We start from the raw sequence: 18,553 nt of genomic DNA on the forward strand, positions 1-18,553 counted from the left end.
TGGAGAATTAGCAGCTTTCTAGTGCTTATATGTCTCAAACATCATGGCAGGGTAAATATGGTAGAAAACAAATCTTCATATTATTAAATTTTATGTCTGAAGGAAAGTGCCGATATTAGTTTAAGTTTATTATTTATCATTAAGGGCTCGAGTAACGAAGTAAAATCGTTTAATCATATGTAACATTTATAAAAAAAAAAAGATATAGTAAATTTGGAAAGATTTAGGTGATTATTAGTGCCCTGCACAGGAAACTTATTTCGTACACATGCAAAATACAGTTGCAAAAGACCAGGGTTCAACCCTAAAATATCTTAAATTTTCGAGTCGGATATGCCTTTTTTGACAGGTTTAATTGAAATCACTGAGTTTCTAACATCACAATTCTGCAAAAATCCACTTGAGAGGTACTATGATTGTGGAGAAAAGGTCAAATCAAACTATTGAATAGGTAAAAATAATAATAGAGAGTGCTCTGAACAAATATCCATAATAAAGTCTTCGGTCAAGAAAAGGAAATTGCATATTTCTCTTGTACATGTTTATCCCTCTGATTCGGGACAGATTTTAGAGCGAACTTCATTTGTTTTTACGAAAAATAAATAATTTGAAAACTATTTTCTTAAAATGATTATTTGTATCGATTGAAATAATTAGTCGATTAATAATATTTTTATTATTGACAATAATATATAACTAAATTTTTCATTGACGATAAAAATATTGTTCATTTATTATTTTTGTAGGTGATATAACCGGTCTTTTTAAGAATTTTTTTTTTTTCAAATCATTCGTTCTACCCGAAACAAACGGACCTTAGCTAGTACGCTATTTTTCTGCTGGCAGTACTGAATAGAGCAAACAAATGGGCTCGGCCCAAGCCCAAGCTTAATGATCCATCAATTTCGTATGTTGTGAGAGGGGAAAACTCATTGTCGATTTGGACGCGATTTTACTTGAGGCCAGTTATTGTGGGTGATCTTATCTAAAAGGACCGATCTTAGGACATGTCGTAGACATAATCGTTAGGTGATTATTTGAGTCTCTCTCTTTTTGGGCTTTAACGAATCTCAAATTTGAGTCGCAGGTTTAATGAAATTGTGGTTTAACTAGTGAGAAGTAAGTACCACTAAAAGGCACTAATGCCAAAGACAGAACGCCGACAGGATCATCATGAGGTACGCCCTACTCGGCAAGTGAGGGGTGGGGAGGCTGCTGGGCTGCGGCGGCGCTTTTGCCAAGGTGCACCACCCTCACAACCTCCACACGGGGCAGAGCATGGCACTCAAGGTCATCCATGAGAAGAAGCTCTCCTCCTCCAAGTCTGCCGCCCTCATGTCCGCCGTCTCCACCATGTCTTCATCGACTCCCTCTTCAAGGTCCTCGCCAACCGTTTCAAGATATGGGTCGTCATGGAGTTCGCTAGCGACGGTGAGCTCTCCGCCAAGGTCTCCAAGGGCTGCCTCCCCGAGGACCCCGTCCACCGCTACTTCACGCAACTCATCTCCGCGGTTGGGGAAAATTGCCCAAAAAGTCCTAAATCTAGTCAATTTAGTCCTAAAATTTTTAGTATCCAACCACATTACCTTGGCTGTAAGAGCACTGTAAGTGCTCGGATTCGACTTTTGTGACACCCCAAAACTTAGGGCCAGTTCAAGCTTGGGTTTGGACCAATTACAGATAGCCACCGGGGGTTGAGATAGCCACCACGGAATAAAGAATTGTCCTCGATATGGATCATGGCTCGGTAAACCAATCGAATATGCTATTGATAGAGGGTTGAGTGTGTGGCGACCTTAAATCAAACATGGATCGATTATGATCGACCTCACCTAGCTATGAAACAACCATAGGATCACCCTGAAGTCGACCGGGGATTGATCCGTGGGATGATTTGCAAGGCGACAACGGTCGACAACTAAACTAGCCATGGGTTCGACGAAGGTCTATTTATATCGAGAACCTGTTCCAGCCACACACTAGTTAAGGATTGGCCATCCTGGACTATGTGATGTGCTACTGGAGAACTACGGATAGAGAAGAACCAATTATACATCAATTTGAATTGGTCATGAGAGAAAAGCTCGATAGTGTTCGATTATGTTATCGGTTTAGGAACGGGTGATTCAAACCCTAAACCGAGATAAAATTTAGGTGGCTCTCGACTCGATAGGCAACTAGACACATCTTGGAGTGCGTCAAACCGTGGGCTGGGCGGCGCCTCTAGACGTGATTACACGTGAGCCGATTTCATTCGACAAAATAGATAGTCCAACCTTTAGCTTGTTAGGTGCCTAAAGGAGAGAATTCCATAGATATCTTGAAAGCTTAGTAAGATGCACCTCTGAAATCTTAGAGTAATGAATAACAGGTCAAATGTTAGATGACCTTACCCATTTAAATAGAATTTCCAAATTGCCATTAGCGTTAGTTATGCTTGGTATCTATAGAATAGAAATGGGAACCTAGGACACGCTTGATTGGGCGACATCAAGGAGTACCGAGATTTATGTATTAAATCTCAATTTTAAATATAAAATGAAATAAAAGAAATGGTCATTTGATGTTTAATAGGCATGTAACCTATAGAGAAAAAGAGATGAGAAATTCAATTATAAAAAAATGTCATCATTAGGAGCTAAATGTTATAGGATTATAGGATAGCTAAATGGACAACTTAAAAATAAGACACGTGGCGTCTAAATTATTATTAATTTAATTAAACGTAAAATATTGGCTTGGAGAACAATAAATGGCATTTAGAATATTCTCAAGGGAATTAAATAAAATAAAAATACGATTAGTTTGGAGAGCAAGTTAGCATATAGAGACAAAATAGGCTTAGAAAACAAGTTGGAATAAGAGGACGACACGTGGAAAGAAGATAAAACGAATCTGACTTGGGAAACAAGTCAAAAATATAAGACAAATAAAATAGAAATATAAAATAATTTTTGGCTTGAGGAACAAGCCAAGCATATAAGACAAAATTGAATTAGAAAAAGTAACATAAGATCTTTAGATACCTTAGACTAGCCGTGTGGCAAAATCAAATGATATATCTAGAATATTCTATACCAATAATTTTTTTAGAAAAGATAAAATAAATTAATATTACTATAATTAATATATAAAAATAAAAAATAAATATAAAAATAATGAAAAAAACCCTATAATGGACGTGAGATAGGAAGAAGTTTCTAGAGTCTAAATTGTCTTGAGTGGCATAATAAAAAGATGACACATAGTAAAAATTGAAGAACAAGTTGGCGTAAAAAGACAAATATGACTTAGTGATCAAGTCGAGCAAATAAAAAGAAAATGTCGAATTTTAGCTCGGAGAATAAGCTAAGGGAAGACTCCAATGAAGTGATGCCATATGGAAAGTATATAAGGACAAATCCGACTTGTGGAGCAAGTCAAGAAAGGCTATAAATAGCATCAATGCCATAAGAGTTTAGGCCATCACCTCTCTCCCTCTCTCTCTCTCTCTCTAGCCGAACACTCTCTTTCTCACTCCCTCATTTTTCGACCACCAAGCACCACCACAAGCCACCATTACCGAACCGCCTCCGAAGACGCCACGCCACACACGATATAGTCGGCCAATCTTTTTATTTTATGGTTATCTACTAGAGGTAAGTGATATCTAACCCTTATCTAGGCCGTAAAGATTTAGCTATTCTAATGCTTGCTTGAAAAGTATGTGATATGTTGGTCAAGGACTAAATGCCACATGATGACGCGTGTCACGTGGGGGCCACCTCTTGAACCTTGGACCATTGTGATGCATGCTCTCCTTGGTCTTACTACCTTTGGTGGTAAGATTATATGGTATGATATGCTATGTTATATGCCTCAATCGCAAGGATGAGAGGGCCTCGTGCATATATGAAAAGAGTGGATCCACATGACATGACATGATAAGATATGTGTACACGCCTCATCCGCAAGGGTGAGAGTGCCTTAAAAAGTGCACAATATGATATGGAGATGTTATACATATAAAAAAAGGAATCGGAAACAATTCGTATATGATATGATTGATTGCATTATGAATTGTACCTCTAGCTTGCTTCCTATATTTGGTTTATATATTTGCTTATTGAGATAGTTGTATTTTACTCCTTATCTTTTCAGATTTATAGTTAATGGTAAGTCCCCCTCCTCGTTTCGGTATTATAATGTCCATAGAAGTTTATTGTATTGATGTCGTGGCTATGAAATATGAAGTAACTCTTAGACGCTATGTGACTTCCTTATGGGTGGACGAGGGCTACCACATGTAGATTAAAAAGCAAAATGAAGATGAAGTTCTTTTGATTGAGAAAAAGTATAGCATGAAGATGGATGGCGTGTACCCTAGGCGACCAATCTACATTGAGGAGTTTTTGGATGCCGAAGGCAACTTTTTGGGACATTTTACTATTCCGAAGTAGAGAACCCCAATGGAGCCATGTTATGATGCATATATATATGTTGTAGATCGATATAGGTTGATGTAATTGAAATGGATGGATGAAGCATATTATTACTCATAAATGTTGCTCCTAGATTTTTAACTAATCGAAAGCTTAAAATGAAATCGCTTTCGCATGCGAATCATTGATAAGAGTGAAAACAATTAAGGGTTGATTTTGACGATGGTGTACCCGGGACACCACATGTCCTCCCCCGCAACGTCGCGACTTTACGATCCTCATACTGTCTCGGTTTATAAACGGCATAAAGCCATAGTGCTCTTGGAGGGATTCAAGAGACCGAAAACCCTAAAGGAGCTTAAGTTTTCTATTACAGGCACGAGGGTCCGGTCGGGACGTCACAACTTCAGTTGGAGCTCTTGTTGACAGACAGAACACACACACCATAAGAAAAAAGAAGAAAAATTGCTCCTTTACACGTTTGACGCTATTCAGCCTGCTTGCTGGATTTACATTCAAGCGAAACCATTATTTATAATTTTTGGCGGGGCCCCGAGACACCTCAAGAAATCAAAGGGGAGGAACTTGGAATCAACCTCGAGAGTGGACGGTGGGTCCGGAGAAGAGAACAAGGCATTAAGGAGGAGTCGGATTCAACCTCAAGAGCGAAAAATGAATCTGGGGAAGAGTACGAGGTGTTCTTGATTTTTCGGGGACCGGATACTCACAATGGATTCATCGATTGCCTCTATTATGGCTTGAGAGGTGCTGGAATCCGCGTTTTCCTCGATAGTGAAGAACTTGAAGATGGTGAAAGAATCAGTAAAGTTTTAAAGGCAGTTGACGAGTCTCAAATCTATATGCCCATCTTCTCTCCAAACTTCGCTTCCAGTCCATGGTGTCTTCGTGAGGTAGAACGCATGGTAGAACGCACCTCGAATTCAGATGGGAAGAAAAAGATCATCCCCATTTTCTATGAAGTGAAGGTTGATGATATGAAGCTCGGAACCGATTTATACAGAAAAGCCATACGCAAGCTCGAGAAGATGAAGAAGTTTGGTTCCGATGAATTGAAGCGATGAGAAAGTGCCCTTAAAACGGTTGGAGGTATAATTGGACGTGAACTTAATGGCAAACGGTAAATTTCCACGACTTTTTACATTCCATTGGATGAAAATTTGTCCTTCGAAATTTCCAAACATAAAAGCATCGGGGCATTTCATTTATGATTTGCTTTTGTTTAAGTAGTTGAAATAGTTATGTATCCATATGTTCCCTAAAGTCCTGTAGTCTATCATGCCTTTGACTTGAACGAAATATTCATGCTTTGCTGCAGCCAAGGAGAACAAATTGAATCGATTGTTGAAGAGGTTTGCTGTAAGCTTAATACAAGACACGTAATTGTGACTGACCATTTGGTTGAAGATAATGCTCGTATGGAAGCCATAATGAAATTGTTGGATGTTAGCTCTGATGGTGTACATTGTGTTGGTATCCACGGCATTGGTGGTGTTGAAAACAACTCTTGCCAAAGTCATGCTCAACAAACTATCTTTTCACTTTGAACGTTGTAGTTTCCTTGAAGATGTTCCGGCGTCATCGCAACCTCATGGTGGTCTTCTAGAATTGCAGAAAAAGCTCTTATCAGATTTGGCCAGTCATGGGATTGCTAACCAAATTAAAGATATTGACGGTGGGATCAAGATGGTAAAAAAAAGCACCGAGCAATAAAGAAGTACTTATTGTTGTTGATGATCTAGACAACAAAGAGCAGCCCGAGAAACTTGCTGGAAAATCTGATTGGTTTTGTTTTGGTAGCAGAATCATTATCACAACTAGGGACGAAAGCATCCCGATGACTCAAGTGGACTCATCCAGTAAAAAGATCCTTAACGAACTTGAAGGAATTCTGTGCTATGAAGTTCATGAAATGAGATTTGATTTAGCTCTTCAGTTGTTTTATAAGCTTGCATTCAGAAGTGATTCTGCTGTGGAAGAATATGAAGCTCTTCAAGAGAAATTGTTTCTACAGTGGGCATGCTTCCTTTGGCTGTAGCTGTGATAGGGTCCAATCTTTCTTCCTGGGGCAAATATTTGGGGCATTCGGAAAGAAGAGAAGTATGGGACGAGACACTGAAGAAGTTAAAGCAAGGTCCTTTTAAGGATGTTTGAGATACATTAATGATAAGTTATGAACAATTAGAGGATAAGCACCAAGAAGTATTTTTGGATATAGCTTGCTTTTTCATCAGTGCCGAAGGAACATATCCGGTTATCATGTGGAAAGATTGTGGATACTTTCCCACCATTGCAATAAGGGTTCTTTCTCAAAGGTCCTTGATCAAAATTAGAGATGGTAATAGGTTTTGGATGCACAACCAAGTTCGTGACTTTGGAAGATATATTGTTCTTCAAGTGTATTCTCGCAAGTTTTGTGGGCTGTGGATTTCTGAGGATGCCCTAAAGCTACTGGAGGGAAAAAAGGTAAACAGGAACTGCATATGTATGAAAATATTTGATTCAAGAAATTCTATGAATTTTTCTTTCCCACTTAAAGCAGCAATTTGGTTAAAATATGCATCCAATAGGTAGCTTCGTTTAACGTCGCTTTTGTCTTGCGGGGGTTACATCTCTCTGTCAAACCCTCTGGTCAAAGGTATCAAAGTTTGAAGAGAGAGCCGAAAGAGATTGCCCGACCGTTGGCTTCATTTTCTTGGTTCTAGTCCACAGAAAGTAGCTTTTCTGAAAAATTGAAAAAACAAAGAACAGTTTACGTATGATCTAGGTAAAATGAAAAAAAAAAAAAAACTTGCTTTATCAAGAATTTTAAGATTATTTTCAACCCCATTTTTTAGAGTAAACTAAGAAAAACTTCGACTATGTAATTTGTATTTCTGAAAAAGTAGAAACCGAAAATATGATACCTTTAGACTCGAAAATTAGTTAATGTGGAAGAGGAGGATGTTGGGAAAAAGAGTTTGCAATAGTTTTGGAAATCGTATGTGGCGAGCTCAACTATTGGAGAAATTGTTTGACCGTGCTTTCGGGTCCTCTCTTGTTGTAGCTCTGTAAACCGTATGTTGCATGCTCAATATTGAGTCTATGATATGCAGAGAAATGAAGATGCGGAAGCACTAAGCTTGACTTCCGATGGCTGCAACCACAGCATTGCATCTGAAGAATTAGCTGCTCTACCAAACCTAAGGTTCCTTCGAGTGAAAGGCATTGACCTTTTTGGCAACGTCGAGAATCTTCTTTTCGAATCTAAGATGGTTTTCTTGGGAAATTATGCATAAGGTATTTTATACAGAGAGTTTGCATTTTGCAAATTTGGTCGTGCTAGACCTTTCAAGAAGTGATATCGAAGATGACTGGGGTGGGTGGAGCCAAATCCAGGTACGATATGCCTTACTCCATTCACCTTTATTCCATCTTTAGGGATCATCCAATGTGTGGTACACATCCTTGGTGTGCTCCCCAGATATAAAATATTTTGGGCTAGTCTAACATATAGAATCGACTACAACTAGCTAAACACATTTGAAAAGAAAGGAGAGGAAGCTATAGAATCACATGGCATCAGAAAATGATATTACGAGCAGAATATCATTGTTGCTCTATATTCATATATTCAATACATACTGCTTTAGTATGAGCGACATATAAATATGATATGTGTAAAATCTGCACTACCCGTCCATAGTACTTTCCAGGCATGCATTACCACCTTGGTATGAGGAATTAAAAATTTACCTACTTTGGAGATTGGACTTTGGATGCTTTATGGATTGGTGTAGTCTAAAGGCCTTCTTTGGCTGAAAATGGACGGCCGTCGGCTTCTTCTTCTTCTTCTTTTAAAAGACGGGAAGGGAAGACATTATTTCACTTTTGAGAAAATTGTCCAAAAAGTCATAAAACTACTATACAACGTCTAACTTAGTTCTAGACATTTCAATTGTGCAAATTTAGTGCTACACCTTTTGATGATTTGCCAATTTAATCACAAATATTTAAATTGTTCTAGTTTAGTCCTCAATATTTTGATAATTTGTCAATTTAGTATCCTAAACAATTTGACGATTTGTCGGTTTAGCCATTTCGACTAATTTTGTCCCGAAAGGCGTTGACCGCCCTATGTGGCACGACTGCATACTGATGTGGATAATTTTTTTGCATTTTTTAAAATTTTTCTGAATTTTCTAATTTTTCCTTTCTTTCTTTTTTCTCTTCTTGCTTTGGCCAACAAGGTCCTCGATTGTCACGCCCGACTCTCGAGCACGCGTTATCCCTACCAAGTCTCCTCGGGTCATAAAAGATAATGTCTTAGGTACGTTATCGACCTATGAACTTTAATATGCATGCGCAATGTGTAACACTCCCAACAACAAGATCAGCAGAGATAGCAAGGTAGGAAACATTTGTAACAGTACATCAATGAAAGAGAATTCGTTACACTACCAAAGCAGATGATAATTAACCCTACAGATCTACTATCATGTACAACCCCATTTTTTGGGGCAACTCTCTAAGACCATCAAAAAGGGGTAAGGGGTCGGGTAGGGTTAACCTCTTATCTACTCCAAAAAGAAGCTACATCAGTATAACTCTCGTCAGTAACTTTCAAAAAGACTACTAGCTTCAAAAGTCAAGGCGAAGGGTTGCGATCGGACGCCAAGGAAGGCTCAAACAAGTCATCATCAATTGGGTCGGGGATAGGGTCAAAGTCATGCTCGGGGTCTACGACCTCGCCGTCCGGTGTATTGAGGTCCATTGGATCCTAGGAAAGAATATAAGGAATCGGGTTAGGCGGCCTCTCAAAACCACAAAGTGGGCCACATGTGTACTCCCTATCAATCAAGAACTAGGCTTTGAAGACATGTGCCACTAAATGTGGCAAGCCCTCATCTACTCAAACCGTGGTGATGTGGTGTTTCCAGACTCTATTCGAACCCGGATCCTCATGGTACTCGATATCGAGGGACGGGTCGGTCGAGACTCGGAACCTAACGTGACACTGTAAACCCGACATTACTATGGACTTGAAAAATATTAACCACAACAGGGTGAGATAAATCTTAGTAAGTTAACACCTAAGCCTGACTAGGGTGTTGATTCGTCTAGAACGTCATATTGATCAATCACATATCATAGTGTAGATATCTCAACCACATAAAACTTACCTGCCAGGATGCCACGCAAAATGCAATAACGCTTGACATGTCAATCACATCAATCAACTCACTGGCAAGATATCATATCAATCCACACACACAGAGCATCACACAGTCCAGTTATGAACGTCCATTTTACCATCGTGAAAAGTATATGAGCACGATTATTGTTGTAATTGAGTATATGTTTGGATTAATGAATATGGCCTTGTTTGTAAGATACCGAAGGTTGGATGAGAAGAGAAAAAAATGAAAACCCAAGTAAAATAGCTTATGAAGCTATTTGATATAATAAAATCAAATTAATAAAAATCTGATGTGGCCCTGTTTAATTTTTTTTTTTTTAAAGATGGTGAAAGATTTTAAGAATTTCCTTTAATTGTTATGTTGACTTTTGAACTACGATTTTATGTATTATTTAAAAATGATACATAAAATTTCACCTTAATAACTTGACTAGGTTTTCATTGAATTTTATGTGTAAAATTTGAGGTTGAGCTCGTATTTCAATTTTGCCTTGTAATTAATATAAATAGATTATAAACGATGATGCAAACATAAACGAGTGAAAATAAAGTTAAAATGAGAATTTTGTAGGGAAAATTATCCAAAAAGTCATAAATTTATTGCGTTTTTGCCAATGCAGTTATAAATCATTTTGTCAATTGAGTCTTTCATCTTTTCACATTTTGTTAATTAAGTTCATCTGATTAATTTTGGTCGGAAATTGTTGATGTGGATGCCATTAGTGCCACGTGGGACAGGTGACGCACCGAGCGCTACGATTGGCGGAAGAAAAGGGGAAAAAAAAGAAAAAAAAATTATGAAGGAAAACAAAAGAAAAGGAAAAAAGGAAAAAAATAAGTAAAATAGTTCGAAAAATATAAAAATATTATTAAATTGTCCTCCGTCCTATGTGACACTAACAATGTTCATGTATTAAAAGGTCTAGAACTAAATTGGCAAAAATATAGTAGAACCATAGGTTTATCACTTTTCGGATAATTTTCCTGAATTTTCTATATGATGAAAACGAATCCTTACTAAATTGAGTGAATGGGAAAAGAAGTGAAAAAAATTGTTTAGCTCTTTTACATATCAACATATTGTCCTCTAGAAGATGCTACTACCTTTAGCGGGCATGGGAGTTCTGTGGATCTTGCCAAAGAACGAAGCAGGTTGGCAATCTTGCTAGTACAGCGAGAGTGCTATCTTCCGTGACTTATTCGACCTTAAAGATCAGCACAGGTGAAGAGGAAACAAGAAAGCAATCAAGAAAAAAAATCATTTAGCCATCGCTCTTCTGCACGACTGACGTTTCTTCATTCATCTTGCCAAGGCAAGTCAGATTCGGCAGCCGGTGCTCAAATGCCCATCAGGACCATACTGTCTCGGTGCAGCAAGTTCAGTTTGGAGATTGCCCTCCGAAGAAAAGGTTATGCAAAGAAAAGGACTCAGCCTATACAAACCAAATAGCTAGTGCAACTCTCTATCTCTTCCACATTAAGTTACTAATGTAGTATTCGACAGTTCCGGACAAAATCATCTCCCCGATTTGAGGATCGATATACCTGAGGATACAGACTGGAATCATTGAAGCTCAGTATTCGAACCAAGTGTTCGACAATGCAGCTGAAGCTTGAAAGCGCAAAAGAGGGTGCATGAACAAGAAATCTCTTTGGCTGATGACTATCTCTGCTTCCTCCTCTTATATCCGGAACGAGAAATCTTAGAATTGAGAGCTGATATTAAGCCTTTGATACCATGTAGGTGATGCTAGAGTTGTCCATACTTAGCGCTTATCTCTGCAAGTTGCAGTAGCCATTGAGGAGGCAAGGTGTAATTCACCAGCTGATAGATTAGATGATATGGTATTGATTAATCATCATCATGTGGAGTTGTTGCTCCTAATGCAAGGCAAGCAGATGATAAGGTGATATGTAAGGCAACTTCTTCAAAGCAATTTTGCAGTCAACAATGCATGGAGTTGTTTTTGAGCTAGAGCAAGCAGGGTATTTTGGCAGCAGATTGATTTTGTGGGCTTGCTATTTGAATGAGCTCTCAACTCTGCTGTTACGGTCAATGTTGTGTGCCGAATTGAGCTGGTGCTGAATCAAAGAATCACTTGCTTATGAAATGGAAATTGCTAAGGAGGTCCAGAGCAAGGAATTTCAGATGTCGGATATATAAAGGCTTGCTCGACTGGGATTCTGAATTGCAGAGGGCATGTAATACTAGGAAAATGGCAAATTTATTCCGTGTCTCATCTTCAAGTTCCATTGGATTGGTCCGGTTTCCCGACGGTCCAATGAAACCGGTGATTTGAGGAATGAAATGGGCACATGTCAAATGATTGATGAAGTAATTGATAATTAAGCAAAAATGCCCCCCTAATGCACGTCACATTTTTCTTTTGACCCATGCATATTTTTCCTTTTTTCTCTTGTTTTTTTAAAGCTCCTCCACAAAAGGTAATTAAATCATCTTAACTTAATAATGTATTTATATTCTAATTAATTCTCGAAAATACAAAATATCGCATTACGGTAAACTTCCACCACTAGTACAATCTACAACACTAAAAATAAAGGATTTAAACATTCTTTTATTACAATCTACAACACTCGAAATATATAGGACTTAAACGTTCTTTGCTTGCATTATAAACAAGACGCTATATGAAGAAGTTATCACCACGAAAAAAAAGCAAAAGATGTTGCACAAAAAAGCATGTGATCCTAAGAAATAAAAATAAAGTGGAAAGACAAAACGGAAGTAACTAAGGAATTTTTAAAAATAGTTAAATAATGTATCCAAGGAGACAATACAATACTACTAATTAGGTTTACATTTAAAAAGCAAATAAAACAAATAGTTTAAGAATCGGTGAGGTCAGGTCCAGGTAGTTCCCGATTCGGTTGACCCGTCTTGCTCACCCCTAAATAATTTTCCACATTCATTTAAAAGTTCGGTATAAGATTGAATGATAAGGAAACAAGTATAGGCTCTTCCCCTCAGCCTATAGCCAGTTTTCTGAGGTGGAGGTCGATGCCATAGGGGATGTGTTGCGTTTTCAGCAGTTTGTTGTAGCAGAGATCCTCTCGTTTGGTTTATGAAGCCAATAAAACTCACTGCTTACCCAGCCAAAAATAGAGAACAACAAATCTTTGAAGCTTTTATTTGCAGATCAAGGCTCAACTCAGATTAAACAGCATTAGCTATGTCTCATCTTTTTTACGAGTACTTACTCCCTATAAATAGATCGAAAGGTTACAAAATGTGAACAGGAAACCTAACAAAATCCTAAATGTCTAGCAAAAATCCACCGCCGCAGCCAAATATTCTATTTTCTCACACCATGAGTCCACCAGCTAAAACAAAAACTATGGCAGGCTAAGATAAAGATACTCCTGAAAGGGATTTTGCTCAACCATGAGAGTACAGAACAGAATCAGCTAATGATCATCTTATTGAGGAATTTGGCTTGATCAGGGAAATACTCCAGCAATTCATCCTTGGTGACCCAAACAAAATCCTTGCACTTTCGAATGTTAAACTTGTTTGTCGCAATAACTTGAGACTTAAAGAAGAATCGCTGAAAAAAGAAGGAAGAAATCAGCAAAACTTAAGGCTAAATAATCTCTCTTAAGTTCTTCCAGAACGAGGACAGTATATCATTTTTATAGCAGAAAGGGACCACAAACATACACACATGCAAACACACACCCACACATGCATACCTTAAAAGATGGCACTTCCACAGAATCTTCTGTTTGTTGCATGACTGTATGACCCATAGGAGCATTTCCAACAAAATATGTATGTGAGAGATCTCCTAAGACAGATTCCAGTGCTGACTCTGCACACTGGAGAAATGAACCACTATGAGAGAACCGAAGATGAGTATGAGGAAGAAATGTAGATGATGCAAATTTGACCACCTTTCGCAATGTCTCCTCAGATTCATAAACCTTTTCAGGAAAATGCCAGGCAGGATTAGCAGCTGGAGAACCGTACGCATTACCATAAAGAAGAAGATACAATCTTCTGTCCAACCCTCTTTGTAAAGACCTGTTATACATTCAAACAGACACATGACATGAGGGTATTTAAAATAAGTGGATCCCGGAATACCTATTGAATCATCATACAACTGACTTCAACGGTAAACATTCTTCAATATGAGAATATAAGGTCCTAACATCAATGACCCTATAATTGGAAATAAAAGGAACACCCACCACATTGTTTGTCGTATTCAACTTATTATCGATGCCAACCTCTCATCCCAGAGCATTAAGTATGACCAAACTGCACCCCATTCAACTACAACAAACAAATATGCTTGATTTTCATCACCAATGAGTTTGCAATGTCTGAAGAAAACCAGCAAACCGAGAATTCGAGCAGACAATTTCCGAGTTGTTCACAAGACACCAAATTCATTACTTATGACAGAATAATCCCCTGTACAATGGTATTTCCTCTCCATTTTACACAGGTGTATTGAAGAAAGGAGTTCACATAAGAATCCTAGAGCCATGTGTAGGCTAGGCCAAACAGGATCCAAATTTAGAGGTCTACCATGATCCACAAAAGTAAAGAAGGCCCAAAAGAAATGAAGACAAATGTCGAGGAACACCACTCAAAGAAACAAAAATAAATAAATAAATAGATTATTATGCTCCAAAATACCAGTAATAGCATCAAACATGCACCACAGAGGAATCCACGTACTTTCTGTCATTTGTTTTGTCAGCTTCAGTGATCCGAGGAGCTGGTACATAGTCAATCTGGTAATCACCTTTTCCCCTAGTTGAAAGAAGAAGAAAAATTCGTGAATTGAACATGTGATTGATCTTACAATAATATGAGAGAGAGAGAGAGAGAGAGAGAGAGAGAGAGAGAACCATGATTAACAATAGAAAATAAAAATGCAATCTTCCATGCAACTAAAGCATTTGATACGGATACCACAGTAATGATCAAATCATATGACCTAGAGATAGAGAGAAAACGGGCCACCGTCTGTCGAACAAAACATGTAGTAAAGCATTGAACAATTAGTGAACCCACAGATCCAGGGAATAAATAGAGTATGACATTTTAGCTTCAGACCTTGCACTAGAGACTGAAAAAGACAAATAATAGATCAAGAGTGCTTGCTACTCGCAACGTTCAAGATAAATCTATGCAATTAGCTTCAAGCCTCATAGAGGGATCAAAATAACAAAAGACAGGTCAAGAGAGATTTTTTGTTTTTGTTTTTGCTTTTTGGTCTAATGTTAAGAGAGATTGGCACTCACAGAATTCAAGATAATCTCAATTTGTGTCCATGACTAGTCTATTAAGTCTTCTAAGGGGCGCATAAATTAAAAGGGGGATGCAGGATTTCTCTTAACAGTAGCATTTGATGCAACCTCTTACTGGACCACATCTTCAGCTCCTTGTATTCACCACAGTTTTGTTTTACATCTCCTCATTAAGGGATGTGGACTATCACATAACAATAAATTGAGCGTGCTCAAAGAATTACATACTTCTTAATTTATTTTGCAAGCCTCAGCAGTAAATTGCTTGGAAAAAATAATTAAACAAAGTTAAAGGACTACCAAAGAAAATTATAAACTTAAAAAAAAAATGAATAGTAGAAATATCAAATGAAAGCGTGTCAACTGTCACCAAGACTAAATACCTCGAACTAATTAATTCAAAGTTTATGCATGATGAGGAGGCAATTTTTTTGCAAGATTAACAATATCAGCATATTAATTTGAAGTTTGAACCCACTGACGCTGATCAAGAAGTCAGTTCACAAGATAACTAAAACTATCCAAGCTAGGTCTCAAAGACATTGTACAGCCAACATAGGCAAAGATATTCACTTCACGAACACAGTCAAGACTTTAGATACCAAAAAACAGGGGCTTACGAATAACAAGCAAAACACCCATCAAAACAGTTCAATTAGGCATGTGCATGTCAGAAAAAAGTAAATGGAAGTAATGAGAAACAATTGCCAATTGCCATTAAACCAGGAACTAGCAAGCCAGAACTAATTACAAACAAGACAACACTTAGGTTGAAAAAGTTCGATTGATGCATAAATAAATGTACCTTGCATTAGACTTGTCTAGAAACTCATCTGGATATCTCCTCCGATACTGCTGACGCCAACGAAATCTAAGCACATATGGAAAACAAGCAAAACCAACATATTATTAGCAAACAATTTTCGTTCCAGTCACCAGCCCATCTTACTGATTCAGACCTGTCAACAAACTCAGTCTCCCAACGAATTTGTCCCAAAAGTGAAAACCCATAATTAGCATCCACCAGGAGCTGTGTGAATCCTTCTTTTTTTTTTTTTTTTTGTTTTCTTTCCCTCATCTTAAAGTAAGAACGAATAAGGAAATGACGAATCTTCACTCTCTAAAAGCTACATATCACGAGAAATTGGAACGCAGCCTCAAAGTGCAAAGGCAAAATTCAATATGTTAGTCTTGAAATTAATCCCCGCCAATCTTTGAGCTGATTGAGATGACCATCAGTTCATTTTCGATTAAAGAAGCAAGGAGCATTGAGCTGAACCATAGCCTCCGTCAAAATGCTTCATTTTCAGAAGAACATGGATTCAGAAAACTACCCAATTGACAAACGACACTCATATTCCGCATATCATCCTCAGCTCCGAAATGCAAAGAAAGTATAGAATAGCACCACTTCCCCCCGCCGAAAAAAAGAAGAAGAACAAAGTAAGTGTACAAACTCACGAGAACTCCTGAAATGCGTAGACCACAGGATCGATTTTAGGGATGACGACGGGCAATCTCTCGAACAGTACAGACGCGACGATCTTCTCAGCCTTGGTGGAAAACCCTCGCGCTGGCCGGACCAGCGACGACAACGACCGCTGCATTCTGCCTTCCCTCTGGATCCAGCAACCCAAAACAGCATCAGACACAGCACGAAGAGGAACGACGACGAAGACGAAGAACACAATCGTACGAACACAGATACAGAGATACCAGAGAGAGAGAGAGAGAGAACCTCGCGACCGTCGCGGCGGCGGAAGCTAAAACCCTTGGGACGACGACGGCCAGCTCCAGTTCAGAGGAGGCTGGGCTGCTAAACGTTCTACCGGTTACCGGCAAATGCAGGTGAAACTCGTGCCCTCTCCGGGTAAAGCAAATGCTGTAAATTTACGAGTCGCGCTTTTTGGGGGCCAAATTGGGCCGGGCCCATCTTGGGGCTTACTAAAAAACTTTGACTTCTGTGGATGCGGGCTACCGGGCCTGACTATCGGGCCAACTGGGCCCCGGCCCATCCTCCCATAATGGTAATTAGTTTTTCTTGCTTCCTAATCTTGACTTTAATGATCTTAACTCTCTAATCCTCGTAGGCTTATCGAAATGATGGGTTCTATTAAGCTCAAAGCCATTTATTAGTTCTACCTGTAATTACATGGACTCAAACCCAACTCATTAAGTTCAGAACTCCCCCATTTGCTTTTCAATATTCGGCCAGAGTGATATGCAATGGGCTAGACCAAATTTGCTCCCTTCACTGGCCTAGACCGCAGAGCTGCTTCAGGTCCATTCACCACCGCCGGTCCGATTAAAATGCCATTAATCTGAATGATGTATGCTCCTAGAACTATTTGCGAGTTAATTTAATTTATTTTTGTTAGGACCGAGATTGGTCCCCAATTTTCTATGCTAATAATTACTAAATGGGACGTCAAAATTTATTCGTCTCAACACACGCCTTCTTGTTTGATGAAAAAGAGCTATTGAACAGGAAAGGGTGAAATCCATAGTCTTATTTGAAGCTAATGCTATATACTCTCTTTGCAACGTTCCGATAAATTGCAATAGGCCAACTAGTTCACAGATCATATGGTTGGGGTATGATGCTGCTTAACATTGAGAGTTGAGCCACTGAAAAGTATTAAAATTTCGAAAGATTTCCGTTTTGGGCTATTCTTAAACTTATCAGCTGTTTTATTTTATCAATGATCAAATCTAACGTCATGTAAATAATTTCATATCTACGTGAAATGTGTTGACCAAAGTTTATTTTTATGCGCATCTTTCGCTTTTATGCGCTCTTGAAAAATAAAATGGAAAAGTGACCCTAGCGATACTTTTTTTTTTGTTTAAATTTTGTGAATTTTTTTTTCAAACCATATAGATTCATATCTGTTCAATATAATAGTGTGCTGTAGGAACGTGTCGTGGGTGTAGGAATAAGTACACAAACATCCCCAAGCCCACACCGTCATCCTATCTGTACCCTACCGTCATAATTCATAAAAAAAAAATTATATCTTTATTAACACTTTTCCCAAAAAAAAAAAAATTGCCAAGAGAAGGACATCAAAAGTGCCAAAAGTGATGTACAACGCCCACTTTAGTGTCAAAAGTTTTTGTCGGATCACTTAAGTATCAAATTAGAGAAAAAATAATTTTTTTATATATAAAGTGAGATTATTTAAAAAAAAAAAATCAAGTCCACGTCGACTTCTCAACTTAAAAAAACTAAAATGAATTTCAATTAGATTTAAAAAATTGCTAAAAACTAATGTTTTTTTAGAATACAAAAGTTCTATAATTATATCTTTCTTAACAGCTCATTATGTTTTTTCAACTTTTATCTTTTTTTTTATTATTGACAACGCTTCCGATGAGCCACGTCGGTTTCAAAAATTAATAAAAAAAATGCCACATCAGATTTCCAGCCAAGCGGATTGAAGTTGGCACTTAAGTAATTGTTTTAAAAAAAATTGGCATTTAAGTTATCAGAAGGAAACTTTTGGCACTAAAGTGAGCGTCGTGCACAACTTTTGACACTCCTGGTGTTCTTCTCACAAAATTTGCCACAAGTAGAAGAGAAAAATTGGCCATTGTTTGAGGTGTGATAAAATTCGATGATGATTTGGTTGACAACCAATTCTGGATT

At 38.1% G+C, this 18,553-nt stretch overlaps 2 protein-coding genes across 5 annotated transcripts; one reads left to right on the forward strand and one right to left on the reverse strand.

The window, feature by feature from the left end:
- Nucleotides 1–6,436: 6,436 nt before the first annotated feature.
- On the forward strand, nucleotides 6,437–7,994 carry LOC115736206 (disease resistance protein L6-like). Its single transcript, XM_030667778.2, has 2 exons — nucleotides 6,437–6,905; nucleotides 7,535–7,994. Exons 1-2 carry the CDS (start codon nucleotides 6,603–6,605, stop codon nucleotides 7,715–7,717), a joined length of 486 nt encoding a protein of 161 aa, XP_030523638.1. The 5' UTR covers nucleotides 6,437–6,602; the 3' UTR covers nucleotides 7,718–7,994.
- A 4,748-nt stretch (nucleotides 7,995–12,742) lies between these two features.
- Nucleotides 12,743–16,778, reverse strand: LOC115736204 (39S ribosomal protein L46, mitochondrial). 4 transcript variants are annotated; one of them, XM_030667776.2, is made up of 7 exons: nucleotides 16,651–16,778; nucleotides 16,366–16,523; nucleotides 15,710–15,775; nucleotides 14,330–14,404; nucleotides 13,534–13,663; nucleotides 13,333–13,458; nucleotides 12,743–13,187 (listed from the first exon to the last, which is right to left on the reverse strand). In XM_030667776.2, the coding sequence occupies exons 2-7, from the start codon at nucleotides 16,509–16,511 to the stop codon at nucleotides 13,044–13,046; spliced, it is 687 nt and encodes a 228-aa protein (XP_030523636.1). In that variant the 5' UTR covers nucleotides 16,512–16,523; nucleotides 16,651–16,778; the 3' UTR covers nucleotides 12,743–13,043. The 4 variants fall into 4 exon arrangements, with proteins under 4 accessions (XP_030523636.1, XP_030523635.1, XP_030523634.1 ...); XM_030667775.2 differs by having other exon boundaries at nucleotides 16,643–16,778; XM_030667774.2 differs by having other exon boundaries at nucleotides 16,366–16,524; nucleotides 16,630–16,778.
- Nucleotides 16,779–18,553: the final 1,775 nt, after the last annotated feature.

The sequence above is a fragment of the Rhodamnia argentea genome, chromosome 4 (assembly GCF_020921035.1).
Source record: "Rhodamnia argentea isolate NSW1041297 chromosome 4, ASM2092103v1, whole genome shotgun sequence".
Classification (NCBI taxonomy): Eukaryota; Viridiplantae; Streptophyta; class Magnoliopsida; order Myrtales; family Myrtaceae; genus Rhodamnia; species Rhodamnia argentea.